A 15,985-nucleotide genomic window follows, 5' to 3' on the forward strand; every position below is an offset into this window, starting at 1 on the left:
TAGTTGTTCCCATTTTCTTTTCCCATGAATACTGTATATGTAAGCTCAGACACATTCTTTGGAAAGGAAGAGAGCAGGTGGTTGCAGGCCACTGTTTTCTTCTGTGGAATTTGCATTTTGTCATGGTGCCCAGTATAGTTAATTGCCACGCGTACCTATGGACCCAAGAAAGGTTGCCAACCTCTGCAGTACTGGGTCTTCACCAGTGAGGACCAGGATTTTAACTGATATAAACAGCATGTTTGCCATAGGGCTAAAATGGGACAGATTCAACTTAGATAAATTTCTTTTATTTGTTCCTCCAAATGGGATATAATTTTTAAGAATTGGTTATCTATTCCATGGTGTTATTGATACTTATATGATTTAATAGTCATAGATGTCCATATGATGCATTTTCCAAAGTGGCTGCATGTGTGATCTTTACTGTAAAATTATTGTTTTCAGTTACCCCTCCCAATTGACTTTCAACATCCTAATTTTCAAGGTTTAGTTTTTAAAATTATTTTTAAATATCTTCTACATAAGAACAGTTCTGTTGGTTCAAACTAACAGTTCAGCTAGTCCAGTAACCCTCATCTCACAGAGGCTAAGAAAATATAATTGGGAAGACAAGCCATCAACCATCTCAAGGTGTAGGAAAGGACGACCCAAATGATTGAGCGGCTGCAGCATCTTGCCTATTAGAAAAGGTGGCCTTTGGAGATTCGTGACTTAGGGAGAAAGGAAAGCAAAGGGGAACATAAGAGGTATGTAAAATTAGGCACAATAGGTGAAAATTGATTTCTCTCTCTTATAGTACTAGAACTTTGAATGATGGAAGATTCAGGATGGATTAGAAAAAGTAATTCTTTACATAGCATATAGTTACACTATGGAATTTTCTTCTACAAGATGTAGTGATGCTACCAGCTTGTATGAAAAAGTGATCAGACACCTTAAAAGAGAAGAAGGCTGTCAGTGGCTACTAATCATAATGGCCACTTATTTGCCACCTCCAGCTCAGTATATGCCTCGAAATATCCTTAATGTGGCAAGTTGATTAGAGGCTTGGGCAGGAGATTGGGAGACCTGGGTTCTAGTCTTCACCAGACCATGAAACACGTGGGTTATTTTGGGCCCTCACAGACTGACAGCCTAACCTACCTCACAGGGTACTTTCTGTGAGGATCAAATAGAGTGGAGAAAGGGACTTCGGGTGCCTTGAAAGAGGAAGAAAAGTAGGGTATAAATGTAATATACTAATAATGGGAGTTGAGCAGGTCACTACTGCCCTCATGTCCTAATAGCGAGCTTTCCCTTGGCTATCTGGTTTGCCACTGCGGGAACCGAATGCTGAACTAAATAATCCTTTGATCCAGCGCGGCTGATAGGTTTTAAGCACTGTGAAGGGGAAGAGGAGATGGAAAGTAAAATGCTTTGCGACGAGGGACGCCTTCACTCCTAGTACTTTTCGCAGCCAACATACCGGTAGGAACAGTCAGAACAATTATACACTTCTACTCTGCCTTTAAAATGATGCGGCAACTCACAAAATAAACCTAGCAAGGTGATGACCCACCCAGGGCTAAAGGGCCAGCCACGAAAGGCCAGGAAAGCCAGGAAGAGAAAACACCGCCCCCCCCCCCCCGCCAGTCTACTGATCGGCGGGCCTGCGCGCAGTGAGGTCACGGCCGCTACGGGGCGGCGCCGCGGTATTTGCCAGGGGCCGAGAGGGAAGCCCCGCCCCTGTTGGTGCCATTGGCCGGGAAGATGGCGGTGAACAAGAACCACTCGGGGGGCGGCGGGGTGATCACGCCCAACGGGGAGAGGTAATGCGAGGCGAGGCAAAGCGGGGCTGGGCTGGGGTGGCCGTGAGGGAGGGGGGCTCTCCGCGTTGCCCACTGTCGCCGCTCTCGGCGCTCGTGCTGAGCTTAGCGTCGGCGAGCGCTGGGAAGTGAATGGTATAGTGAGCCTCGGGCTGCCCCCTCTTGAGAGAAAGTCTCCCCACGTTCTGTGCGGAAAGCAGCGCCGAAGCTCCCTTTCCACGGCACCCAGCGCAAGCCCCTCTCCCCATATGGGTACGTGATTGTGACGCGCACCCTTTAGTTAATAGCCCGTGTGAATGTTACGCAGGCAGCCCCCCTCTTTCCTTGGCCGTGTGACCTCTTGCGCTGTTGATCTCCATGAGGGCGGAGGAGTTAATGAGAAAGACGCCACTAGGGGATGCGCTCAAGCGTAGAGCTGCTTCGGTTTCACTTGGAAAGGAGGTGTCTATTTCCTTACGAACGAGTATACAGTCGTGGTCTTCTATCACGCAGTTATAATTGTGACAGACACACTCTCAAGCCCTGCCTTTAGGTGCCTGCCTAATCCATGTCTCTGTCCTGTGCCATGCACAAGTACACATTGATGAACGAAAATTGTCATGTGGGAAGAGAATGGAGCCTGAGCTCCTGATAAATTGCTTCTTGAGTATTTTTCTCTAGGTTAGTCACTTTAATCAGTAGTACGTATGATGTAGCTAGCCTGCAAGAAAAACGTTAAGGAAGTTGTACTGATGCTATCTACACCATTGGCCCTCCTTGTGTAGCATTTCAGGATATACTGTGCAGAAGGCTGTAGAGCTGACAGTCAAATGGCTTCTTTCAGGAGATGTTTGGGGCTATGGAGAGCTCTGCCATAATCAAAGCATAATCAGTGCCATAATATGTCATTTTTCTTATGGGAAGTCTAGTCAAAGTTGGGTGACTGCAACTAATAAATGCAACTGGGAAACTTCAGGTAGTGTCATAATTTCTGCAATACCAGTGGGAAAGCCCAACACCATGTAGAAAAAATTTTCTGTGAGGTGATGAGACACAATCTTTGTATGTGTCAAACAAAAAATGCACAAATGGCATCTGCCACGAAGGGTAAATGCTACTTCAGAATGGGAGCTGATCTTGCAGATTGGGTGTTGGTCTGATGGACCTCATCATTGTCTTTTCATGAGTATAAATACTGCCTGCCCAGAACATAAGTTGGAAAAACTACCACGGTCCAGCAGTGCTTCACAAACTAGCATCTCTTTCTGTTATCCTTCCTGTTGTTGCTGGAATTGATATAGCCACAGTTTAAACCAAGTTTGACATGTGAAAAATGTAACTTGAGACATTCATTTTAGGTGTGCTGTTCAAGTTCACATTGGGATTTTATAATTTTATAAATCTGCTGATTTAAGCTGATCTTTAAATTGCTTCTATTAAATAGTTGTTTGATCAAGCAAATTAGAATAATGCTCAAATAAAGTCAAATATGTCTTCATCTGTACTATAATAATAAAACCAAACTTTTGCTGAGTAGCAGCCATCCAAGGTTGGGGAAAAATAAGTCTTCCTGGCAGCAGGCACATTTACCTGTGTTAAATGGTAGATTGCATAGTACTGTAGGGTTTCTGTAAGGTGATGGGAACACGTGTGGATTCTTTTATGAAGTACTGAGCACTTCTTTACTATGAAAAGGTATGCACAATCACAGTGGCCCTCCATAGCTTCTCTGTGTACCATGGGTTGTTCTAGGGTTATGTTTGACCCTCACATATCCTATGACAGTTGGGTTCACATGGCAAGCCACGGTACCTGTCCACTTGCATGTTAAAAATGGTGACAAGTGTACACCACAACCGACTGGAGCTTAAACAGAGGCTGGATTCAGGGTGTTCAAGCCTTAGTGGGCTTGTGATGATCACACATACAGGCTCACTAGTTGTGAAGGCTTAATCCAGCTTTTCCTAATCTGTTTCACCAGCTTTCATCAGTCCCTGTCAGCATGGTCATAGATCAGAAAACTGGGATTTGTAGTCCAAGGACTGGATCCACATTTATTCTGGATCACTTGCACTGATGGCAATAAACTTTCCTGCCCTCCTTCTGACAGAAGTCCCTTGAGCCTTCTGAAAATGCTACAAAGACAGTCAGGAGACCCAGGGAAAACTAACCCAAAACTGCATGGAAGGACTTTCCACAGGCAAAATCTGTCCAAAGCAGACTCCAACTCCAAGTTAATAACATTTGGACATTGTGGAAGGCTGGCAAGTTTAACTTTCCACTCTACTGACTGATGCTGTATCACTTACTAGCACTTGATGCTTTATTTTTATTTTTTACATTTTTATTCTCTAACTTGAGCACATTGTGTGGTTTATAACACAGACTAAATGACAATATAAACCATAAGAGTGCAGAATAGACACACCTTGTTAGCAGAATGGAATCTTGTTGGTTTAGAAAATTGGTGCTAATTTTCTTAAAGCTGACACAGACTTAGAGGGAAAGCAAATGAAAGCCAAGAATATAGTCACATGATTCCTAGTTGGTCACAGCCACAGCTAAAATAGGCATCACACTGCTCTTTTGTAATGCAGTCTTGAGCAACATTAGTAGGTCACTAGTAAACATTTCCTGTGCAAGACTTAGTCTAAGGATATTTTGATTAAAAGATGCAAAACCTTTTGCAGGAAGAACACATCATGTACTGATAATGAACTACTCTGTTTATAAGGGAGTTATAGTATGTTTTTGAAAGGTAAAAAAGATACATGCTGTAAAGATTGTTACCTAACCTTAATATTTTCTGGTGCTTGTCACACTTAGAGGAATAAAGAATGAGAGGGATACAGAATGAGAGCCAGCTCTAAGGAATATTGTGCTCAATTGTCAGCTAAAAGGTTATGGCCAACAATTGTGCTTATTTTTTGAGATGGATAGACAGGCTATTTTTCTGGGCTCCTGTATAGTCTGAACCTAGGCATGTTTATTCAGAAGTCAATCTCACTATTTTCTATGAAACGTATAATTGTGCATAATATTGGATTCACACTGGGAAGCATGGTATTTGACACACTGTGACAGATAATTCCCCTCAAATAGATTTTTCACAACAGGAACTGTTTGCCTACAAGCTTTCCCCCAAGCAATGCTGTTAACTGGTTTGGGAAATTTTAATGTAGGTATTCCTTTTAGAAAAATATCTATAACAATAGAAATCCATCAGAATATATTAGGCCTGGAGCCAATTCCTAAAGGCTTATTACTGTGAGTAAAAGATAAGATTAATTGCTGGGATGTAGGTAGAATTAATCACCAGATTTTTCCTCCATTCTGCTAATCATAGGGTTGAAAAGCTCAGGGAAATTGCAGTCCAGCATAGTGTCTGAAGGCTATTGAGTTATGTTTTCCTGTCCAAAATTATATTTGGGTTTGCAGTGGCTCTGTCAAGTATTGTAGAACTGATACTCACCTGCATGGGATATTCTGCAAAATTTACTGAAATACACTATCACATCTGCATCTTGTCTCCTTCCCTGAAGTATTCTCAAGTATTGTAAAGATGTCGAGCTGACCTTCTCTGATGTGACTAACAAGGCAGAGCTCTTCAAAGGCACTAAGAAAGGCATGGTGTTCCTCACTCCTTACAGGGTAAGTCTTGGAATCTTCCATGATATTGTTTAGATCCCCTTTATTAGGGCAGGTTGAGAGCTGTGGGCTTCTTTCTGGCTAAATTGGTATAGGGTTATGCTCTTAAATAAAGACAGGAGTCAGCTTCTCCATCTCACCTGCACCCCCCAGACTATGGCTATCTTTCATCATCCTTTGTCTAGCAATAGCTAATGCAAGACCTTCAGCACAACTTGTTTTGTGCACATTTTGTATATATTTTTCTTTTCCCCCCCACTAGTTAAATCATAATGTTGGTAAGAGGTTGGCTGTGTTCTTAATGTTCAGAATGTTTACCGCAAGTTTGTTGTCAGGTTCTAGATTATTTTTTGAAGTTTCATCATGCTTCTGCTGATGGCTGATAATGTGGGACTCTGATTGACACAAAATAGAAACTGGCTCTGTGGATTGTGTACATTACAGCCTCCTCTGCAAGAATTAGGATTTCCTGCCATCTTTGAAGATAGTACTTATGATCATCTTTGGGCTGTCTAAGTTGATTAGTTTGTGAGGGTTTTGGGGGAAGTACTTTTATGGTCCTTCCTGATACATTCCACAAAATGGAATATTTTTTTCTAGCAGTGAACTTTTCTGTGGACTTTTACATGGCTTTGTTCTAATGCTAATCTTGCTTTAACCTCTGCATTGACTGGAATGGAGGACATGTGTCTCTCCACATGTTAGTGGATGGGTATTTACATCTGCCCTGGAGAGCTTAGTCAGTGGTGAGGGGAACAGTCAATTATTTGATGATCTGGTGTGTGGTGATGTCATATTCTGAAGACATCCACCTTGTCTTTATTTGAATAACACTGAGGATCTGGAGTTTGTTCTGGAGTAAGGATGTTGTGAGTTAGCTGGGATGGTTGAAGGCAAAGAGCTGGAGAAACTGGAGGTACTAATTGCAGGGGGACTGCTTGAAATTGAAAAGGTACATTTACCAGTCCTCAGTGGGATTCATGTTTTGTGAAAGATGGCATGTGTGGCTTCATTCCTTGATGTGCATACGATCAGTATAGCTTTTCATCATTTATATTTATCCTTTCCTGGAGAATGAGGGCTTGGCAATCATGACCTGTGCCTTCTTTACATTGAAGACTAGCTGTGTGTAGTTTCTTGGCTCCCATGTTTAATTACAGCATACAGCTCAAAACCTACATTTCATTTTTTTACTGTTTACATCTGTCTTGCTTCTCCTTCTCTTAGAATGACTAGATGAAAAGAAGGGTAAAGCTTCCATCTCATTCATACTTTCAAAACTTCCATACATTCAAAGCTTCCAAGAGGCATTTTTTTTTGCAAGTGCAGCTTTCTGCATCTGCACAAATTCTATCAAATATATATACCAGAAGTAAAGTGTTTGCCCTCTTCTGGATGAGGATAAACCAGCTTAAAATTACTTCAGATAAAATGGAAGTACTGTGGATTGGGAAATCTACTGATCTGGACAGGGTTGTGTTCCCCCTGAAAGGCCAAGTTTGCAGTTTGGTTGTTTACCTGACCTTGATGCTAACTATGAAGATCCAGGTAGTGTGTGTGGCTAGAAGTGTCTTTTACCAACTTAGGGGCACATTTTGCAAGCCAGTCTATCTAGAGAATGAGAACCTTGCCTAAGTTGCACATGCCCTGGGTACCTCCAGACAAGACTACTATAGCACATGTCTTTCAGAAATGGTCATAGAACACAGCCACTTGGATGCTTGTGGGAAGCCAGCACTTTGGAGCATGCAGCACTGATACGAGATGGACAGGGTTTTTATTTGTTTCAGCACGCAATTTCAAGAACTGTTGCTGACCCTTAAAGTCCTAAATAATTTGTGACCAGGTTGTACCCTGTTTTGCCCTTAAGTCTGGCCTCTGTTGCCTTTCTCACAGGCCTGCCATTGAGATCCATTGGATTAGCAGACCTTTTCCATAGTGGTTTTGGGCCCGTATCTCTGGAACTGTTCCAGGAGTGGTATATATTGCCACTTCATTTTTAAGTAGAGCTTAAAGATTGTCTCAGTCTGTGTCCTATTAAAAGTTTGGCGTATTGAGTTTTAAATAGCTCCTGTATTTAGTTTTTGATACAGGTTATTATTTTGATATTTTATTGTGACAACATTAATACCATTTTAGTTATCCTCTATAACTAAAGTTATCCTTTATAAGCTACCCTAGGAGGACTTTGCTCTGAAAAGTAGCATGCAAGTACTTTGGTTAAATTTAAATGTGCATTTGATCACCTTTTCTCTTAACATACAAATACACAGAATTAAAAAAGTGGCAGTGCTGCTGGTGCAACCTCCCTTCAGTTGAGAGGCACATATTCTTGCTTCCAATGGATAGCTGAAAACTAGGATGCCACTGCCAAACATTCTACATGAGGCTGTTTAGAAACTTCAGTCAGCTTCCTGTATGGGATAGGGGAGGAGGTTGACACCACTCTTCCATTTTCTGCACTTGTTCCCATTTAGATTTTGGACCACTGTAACTCAGAGTGCTGTGACTGTGAAGCCTACATAGGTTGGGTCTGGCTTACCTTTTTCCTTTAATAGCCCCTGTCCTCTATTACTGGCCTACTTAAGCTAGGAGAAGAACACTCTGAGCACTAGGAACACAACAAGAGAAAGTTTGGAGGGAGACCTCCATGCTGGAACTGCCTCCCAAATTCTTGAGTTCAGTGTCAAAGATGTTTAGGAAAGGGTGAACATTTTCATTAGGTTTCTTTGAACAAAGTCTGGAAGTTTGGCTGGTGAACTGGCTTTTTCTTGCCTTGAAGTATAAGCAGTTGTTACTTGATCATTTAATATGAAATCTAGTGTTATATATTTGTTTTTATCCCTGCATGATCTGCTTTGGACCTTTTATAGGAGAAAGAAAACATGCATAGAAGTTTGATGACTCAGTATCTTTCAGGTTATTTTCGTGTCCAAGAGCAAAGACCAAATGATGTCCTTCATGATGCCATTTCACCTGTTGAAAGGATGCTCAATTGAACAGCCAGTATTTTCTGCCAATTATATAAAAGGAGTGATACAAGCAGAACCTGGAGGTCTGTATTACAACTCAGAGGCAAATTAATGTCCCGGTTCTTTGATTTTAGTAAAAGAGCCATGTGCAAAATCTAGCTGAGGGATCCAGTTTTATATTTCTGCCAATTATATTGTTTTTGATCAGCTTATATAAAAGGGAAATCTGTGCATATAGATTTGAAGATGTTCACACTGAAATTAGATCACATCATATACCAACAATGGCTTTTACTATTGTGTGTTTACTGCCCCAATATCCCATAAACAATTGATTTCCTGTCAGCAGATGTAGTCTCTTTGCTTACAGGTGCTTTGTTCAGTGAAACTACTTTAGAATAAATAATGAGGGTTTCCACCTTAGTTTTATTATTCTTTCATCATGATCTGGGAAAAGAAAAAGTTGGGTTTTATTGTGGAAGTGAATTTCTCAGAATTTTAGCTTAGAATTTCTTCTAGCTGGAATAAGCAGGTGAAAGATTCTGCTGGTAGAAATTTGTAATGGGCATTCTGATGAAATTCCAAACCCTGATTCAATTAGTAAATCAGCAGAAAATATTTGATTGGGCTTTGGATTATGTTATTCACTTACAGTCTTCTCAGAAGAAATGCAACTTCTCACACTGACATTTTTAGAGACACAGAATTCCCATATTGTTAAAGTAGTAGGCATCTTTTGATGACTTTGAGGAGAAAAAAAATAATCCAAGTATTGCTTTTAAACAAAACACATTGTAGAAGAGGAGATTTCTATCTTTTGTGAAACTTCTCAGTTTTTCTTTTGCCATGAAGCATTTGAGGTAACCCTAACAATATTGTCTTGACAATCTTTTTGGAAGATGTCCTAATTAAGACTTTTAAATTCATGTTTTTCTTAGGTGGCTGGGAAGGAGAGGCTTCATTTAAGATGAGTTTCTACAGTGGAGGTGCCATAGAGTTTGGGCAGATGATGTTTAGACTTGCTAGTGATGGTAAGATTTCCCCTCACTACCCTGAATTATTCTGTAGATGCTTTCTGGTTCTGATAGTGATAATTGGTAGCTGTACCTCCAGATTAGCCCTTCGACTGCATCTTTCTGCACATTCCTAGATGCTGCCCTCTCCAGCCCATCTTGTTTATTTTCAACCTAGTCTTCCTCAAGGTGCAAATTGGCCAAATATTATCAGTGTGGCATGAAAGGAGATAGTTCCACCTAAAGTCAGTCTCCTTTTAATTGAGGGCCAGTCATTTGAAGTCCAAGAGCTCATGTGCAGAATTTTGCTTACAAAATATATTTATGTTTAGCTTCCAGAGGAACACCTACCCAGAGCTTTGGCTATGGGTATGCACCTTTTCCTGGGGCCTACGGCCCTCCACCCTTTCCAGGAGGATATGGACCTGCACCAGGGAACTATGTTGTAACACCACCTGCTGGAACATATGTTTATGTCCCTGCACAAATGAATGGATATGGACCTGCTCCACAGCCTATGGGATATCCATATGCACCTCCTCCAGGTAAAAGATTTGCATATTCTTTGTAAAATATTGCTGCTCAAATCGGGCAGAATTTTAGTTTTTCTGTAGAACTGGATAGCTCTTCTATCTATCTATCTTTCTAGAAAATTTCTAGGCTGCCCCATTCGCCGAAGCCTCGGGGCGGCTTACAAACAAATAAATTAAAATACATAAATAGCAATATAAAATACACGTAACTGTATATACATGGGATGACTAGAACTGCTTATTGAAATCTAACCAATGTAAATAGGTTCATGCACAGGTTTCTCACAGTGTAGATGACCATATTAAATCTTAACTGTTTGGAATACCTTAAATATGGATAAGGGTGACTTTTCTACACAAGATACAATTAAGGCTTGTCTACATGCTGAGATGCAATTGTTTGGCACATCCATTCCTGACAGTAGGTTTGCATAGGGTGATTTATCTCTTTGGTGCCATGCTACCCATACAACTGATGGGAAGAGTTGTAGGACCAGCACAGGCAAGTGGTCACATTTTAAATGTGTGTGTGTGCTGGGGAAAGTTTCCTGGAAGGGAAGATGAAATGTAATGTAGAAAAAAAATGCCCTGCTAAACTGCTCCTAGTTAAATACTTAACTGAAGTGTGTGTGGTCAGAAATGGAATTAGTTTTCTTTCTTCAGGGATGTATCCACCACCTCCTGGGACATATATGGCACCACCTCCTCCATATCCAGGTCCCTCTTCTGCTCCAGCACCTTCAGCCCCAGCTGATGGAGGATCAGCACCTAGAACCTGGACAGAGCCAGGAATGCCCGGTATGACCATAGGATAGCTTGCATTAATTATGAGAATAATTCCATCAGACTCCTAAGTCATCCATCTTTTAAATTTTGAATGCGTTATTTGAAGAGATACGTACTGTCAATGTATTGTGATATTACCTCTCTTCTGATCTACCAGGTCTTGTTTTCTTTAAAGCATGCCTGCCTTAAACTGAAATCCCGACCTGTCTGAACTGTAATTTGCAGAAGAATATATTTTCTAGGACTATTGTCCAGAAACCATCAACTGATTTCCTTAGGTGCATTTTTATGCTGAGGACTTACTCCGTTCTAATAGCCATTGGAGCCAATGAGGCTTGGGCTAACTTCTGGGGGATGTAAAATGCTATTTGTGAAAGATTACTCAATCTCAAAAAAAAAAAAAAAAAAAAAAAGGATCCAGGAGTGATTAAGAAAAATGCAGTTTGGTTAAAGCCCAGAAGGCTAACTAATCCTGGAGAAAGTGCTGGGTCTGCCATCTGTATATATGGCTTTTCTCTCTTGCATTCTCTCACATCATATTTCTGGATTGCAGTTTCTGTGCCTACTGTGAGATCTTCTCTCCCATTACCAGGCTCTCCAAAATCATTGCTGTTCACAAGTCAAGCTGCTTCTGCATACCTAGTCATGCCCTACGTCTTTCTTGCCGAGAAAGCAGAATCTGCCCTCCTATTTTATCCAGAAAATGATGCAAAACAGGGATATAAATAGTATGTCTGTCATGCTTTGTTTAAAAAAAAACCCCTGACGGGTTTGTTTCATTGTAGGTGGCAACAAAGCAGCAGAGGCAACTTCCAGTGCATATTATAATCCAGCCAATCCTCATAATGTCTACATGCCTATGGTAAGAATTTCAGTAGAAATGATCTTCTTGTTAGGGAAACAAGAGAGTAGAAGCAGGTGGATTTCTTGCTTCCTTAGCATTCATCTGACATAACCTGAAGCCACTAAAGTTATGGAATCCAGCCTTTTACAGCATGTCTGCTATCTTTGCTTTTTGCTGTGTTGGAGTATGGCAATGTGCAGAATTTAAAATGCAATGTTAAAAAGTATTGAGAAGGCAACAATATTACAACATATCAAAAAAACCTAGTGAAAAAAGCTGCCTTCTGAGCCAAAGGCTTGCCTTGCCTTTTTACTTACAACCTAGGGAAAAGGGAACATTATAAGACAAATTCTTGACTGTCTAAGGCCTTAGACTGGATAAAACCGGAGACTAAATTGGGAAATCTCTGTAAAACTCTGTAAGTAAATATCAGCAATATGAATAAGTATGCAGTGGTAGGATTAAAAGAGTATTGTAGCCAGAAAGATAGTAAGTATGGTTTAATCTCTGTGAACAGTAAACTGCAATTGTATGTAAACATTTATTATGTTTTAATTTCCTGCTTTAAACTTTGTCAACAAGTACCATGGTATCATTTTTATATGCCCAATAAGTATATTTGCTTATTCTTAATGTTTTAAAATATAATCTATGAGCATCTATTTATAAAGTAACTGGGGCCTGGTCACAGTTCATAACTAGTGACCATAGGCCACAAGTGAGCTGATGTTTTAAAAATGCAAACCATGACAGGTCATGTCATAAGAGTCCAGGTAATGTGCATTATATGAGGGTTAAGCAACCTTCACAGATCCCTAGAACACCCCACAGTGTCTTAGCATGACATGCAAATGAAGTCACTGTTGTCTTTGTAGGACTGAAAACCCAAGCCAGATACGAAAAGGAAGCAAGTGCTTGTCATTGATAAGCAAGGCATATAATTATTTAAATGTAGTAAAATTTCCCTTTACAATAGCAGTGTTGAAGAGGAATGGAGGAGTTTTGAATTTCAGAGAAAAATAGGTGCATTAAAAATAAAAACCATGATCAGTTGCATGATGCCACCTAGAGAGTCCAGAGTGTATCCTTTCTCCTATTAGTTTTAAAATAGAGCAGCTGCAACCATGTCTAACTTCTCTCCCACCCCAAACAAGTATCGTAATGTGTGCTTTGACTCACAAAATACTGCTAGATGACACTGGCTGCCTCTTTGGTTGTGTGGGAAAGAGGACGACTAAGAAGAAGAAGAGGAAGAACAAGAAGAAATACTAATTGTGTGGTTTGAGGGCTCTTATTTTAGATGTTGTATCCATTTTGGAACACAGTGGATCACAAAGGATGTGGATTGAAATGGTTTAATTTAGTGGAGCTTTAAATACAACTGCTTAATCTTAATTGCAGACAGAAGCTAGAAAAACAGACAAAACTTGGATATACTGCATAAAAGAGCTTTAGCTATTGGGTGGTATAGAAACTAAATAAAGTGGGAAACTCATGAACAGTAGATATGCCAAGTTAATACCTTCTTCCTTTTTTTTAAGGATCTGCCACCTCCTTATGCACCACCTGAGGAAAAGAAGAACAACTAACAGGAGCCCAGGAGCCGTCCTCCCATGTTTTTTGTCCTTGGAAGACTTTTGCTATTGCCGTCTCCTCCTGGTCCTTCCTGTCTAGTCATCCTGTGTTAGCAACACCCACCACATTGTGGGACAAATGCCCACTGTTCCTAAACTGTTAGCATGGCAGTATAAAAGGGCAGTGACAGCAATGCTTTCCTGACTGCTTTCTTTCTCTCTTGAGGCTAGGATAGAACTGTTCGAGCCCATAGCTTTGAAGAAGAGGTGATGCAGATGGAGCCACCTCACTTGTAGGAATAAATCCGAAGCAAAGCACTTTCACAATGGGAGACGGATACTTGTGTCTGACAGGAGTATTACGCTTTCATGCATCTCTAAATGCCTGCTGGCATCATGTTACAATTCTCACTCCATGCTGTTAATGCATAAGAGGGACTTCTGTACATATGTGACGGCTTGTATCTCTCCAGGGAAAAGTACCAGGGAGGACTTTAGAGGAAATTCTTCAGTGATGTTTAGAGCAAGTGGCCTGGAGGTGGAGGGAAGGGCAGCTCACCACAGAAGGTATATTAGTAGCCATATTTTTAAACAATTGTTACTGTTTCTTCAGCTCGTAAGTTTCAAACCAAGCTCTGAAGCAGAGAATCTCTCTACACTTCTTAAAACCTTAGTTTTCCCTTGAAAAGGGGTCTTCAGGGGTATGTGCAAAGTATGTAGTAAGTTCCTCTGTTTCTGTTGGTTAATGAGGGTAAATGGCACTGGGTCACATATTGAAACAAGGCCTATTGTTACCACAAATGGGAAACATGGGAAGCATCCCCTGGTTGAGCTGGAACCAAAGATAAAGGCTTTCTGAAAACAGTGTGGAGTTAAGAGGAACAACATGTAGTTAACCAAAGCTTGTGGAGTACAGTAGAAAGACCAAGCAACAGAGAGCAAATGTTCTGAGCACAGGACCCAAGCTGAGTGCTTTGGTCTATTAGTAATGGGCTGATTCTTGCCCAGAACTCCACTGTGCCAGAGAGGAGTATATTGAATAGGAGAATACATTTGCTTTCTGCTGCAGAACATTGAAATAATTCTAGCAGTTGCTAAAATTTCAGCTGGAACATGAAGGCTACTTTTTAGGCCTCTGTGCAATTTCACTGAGGTCGTAACATAATTAGAAAGCACTACATGGGGGATAATAGGGGTGGGACAATATTGTCTTATATACTGAAAGCCTTGATAGGAGGGTTTTCCCCCAATGGAACAATGTTGGAGGAGATGGCTTCAATTGAGTAAAGTTGGCTAAATAATATTTGCCAGCAAGAATTGCAGAAGCAGTTAGCATTCCTGTATTGATTGTTTCACTTTCTAATGGATACTTTTCACATATGTCTTTCCCATATATTTATTCTAAGGAGAACTGCTCCACTGTTTTGAACTTGTCCTGCACTGAGCAGGAAATTTACATAAAACTTGATAATTTAGGGTATCTTTCCTTCTCACCTCCTGGATGCTAGGGATGTATTTCGCAGGCAAAAGCCCAGACCACACACTGATATGTGTTGGTAGGACCTTTTCTTTCTATACTCCCTCTAGTACCTGAGCATATTACTCAGCAGGCATAGGAGGAAATTCTCTATTAAATTGTTTTAACCTGAATCCAAGAAGCTTAACTTTTCATAATTTAATATTTAGCTATGTTTGTAATATTTTTGAATTGCACTTTAATACAGAAAAATTGAAATACCTGTCCATAGTGCTGTGTTGATAACTTGATGGATTTGTGTTTTGCAAGAATCATGGAATGGGAGGTGGGATCATTTTTTGCTAATTGAATGAAAAACTACCTTAAGTTGATCTGTCTCGTAACTTCACAGTTCCAACCATATATTAAAAGATACTGTTTCTCAAACTTAAGTAGAATCATCAAAGGAGGTATTCTGGAAAAGTTTCTGGAATGCACACAACAGAAAGGCACAGAGTGCCTTGAAATGGAGGATGGACTGCTACTGGAACTTTTCCTGCAGGGGTGGGGTACAGAAAACATGCTGCCTGGGTCTGATGGGATTATAGGCATGACCAACACTGAAAGTTTAGGGTAGCTGTAGTCTAGAGAACCCCAGATACTCCACCTCACTTTTAATTTTTGTTCTTTAGCATATCAAATGTTGGAAGATAAACCACAGAGGATAGCCATAGTAACTGCTGGCTCATCAAATATAAGCCTCTTCCAGTAATATTCACATTAGATGGTGACCTGTACAAGTTCACTTGTAATAGCAGTAGCAATTCACCTTTTCATCTACAGTGAATGACTTGTACCTCTAGATATTTAAACTGTACAGAACTGAAAGGTACTGGAAGCAGAAAGTGAGAACTGTATTTTCCCTCTCTCCTCTCCTTACCCCACATTTTTCCTATTCACAAGCAAAGGCAGGAGGGTAGCATCTAATATCTGCTGTCCAAATAGATTAACTCTTCTTGAAAGACTGCTCTTGTCAGGTTTCAATTTTTTGTGAGGTATTCACAAGCATCACTGAACCCAAAGTTACTGTCACCAAGCCTCTAGTTTGCTTTAGTGCTGAAGCCTCCTGCTGTCCCTCAGATGTTTGCCTCATTACTTATTCCTTGACAATAGTTTCTTTGCCTGATATCATGCAGATATACTCTCTAGCAGAGAAAGGACAGTAGCCTGTGTAACATGAGTGCTGATGTACATTGCACTGAACTACCAAGGGACCTCTAGCACAATGCCAATAGATTAACTGGCGTGACAGGTTTTCTGGGAATCCTTTTGCACTCCCTACTGCTACTGACATTCAGAGTGAGGTTACTTG

The 15,985-nt window shown here is 40.6% G+C and overlaps 1 protein-coding gene across 1 annotated transcript; it reads left to right on the forward strand.

Moving 5' to 3' along the window:
* The first annotated feature begins 1,727 nt into the window (after nucleotides 1-1,727).
* Nucleotides 1,728-14,896, forward strand: WBP2NL (WBP2 N-terminal like). The gene is made up of 8 exons (XM_044454801.1): nucleotides 1,728-1,811; nucleotides 5,330-5,438; nucleotides 8,355-8,490; nucleotides 9,346-9,438; nucleotides 9,753-9,965; nucleotides 10,617-10,751; nucleotides 11,525-11,601; nucleotides 13,125-14,896. Exons 1-8 carry the CDS (start codon nucleotides 1,753-1,755, stop codon nucleotides 13,170-13,172), a joined length of 870 nt encoding a protein of 289 aa, XP_044310736.1. The 5' UTR covers nucleotides 1,728-1,752; the 3' UTR covers nucleotides 13,173-14,896.
* Nucleotides 14,897-15,985: the final 1,089 nt, after the last annotated feature.

Source organism: Varanus komodoensis, unplaced genomic scaffold, assembly GCF_004798865.1.
Source record: "Varanus komodoensis strain SLA01 unplaced genomic scaffold, ASM479886v1 scaffold8, whole genome shotgun sequence".
In the NCBI taxonomy this organism is placed as follows: domain Eukaryota; kingdom Metazoa; phylum Chordata; class Lepidosauria; order Squamata; family Varanidae; genus Varanus; species Varanus komodoensis.

What these genes read in the sequence shown, in the direction of transcription:
- WBP2NL (XM_044454801.1), top strand. Translation starts at nt 1,753, where the DNA reads ATGGCGGTGAACAAGAACCACTCGGGGGGCGGCGGGGTGATCACGCCC. An exon ending in TGTTCCTCACTCCTTACAGG is followed by an intron (nt 5,439 to 8,354) that starts GTAAGTCTTGGA and finishes AGTATCTTTCAG; the next exon opens with GTTATTTTCGTGTCCAAGAG. An exon ending in GACAGAGCCAGGAATGCCCG is followed by an intron (nt 10,752 to 11,524) that starts GTATGACCATAG and finishes GTTTCATTGTAG; the next exon opens with GTGGCAACAAAGCAGCAGAG.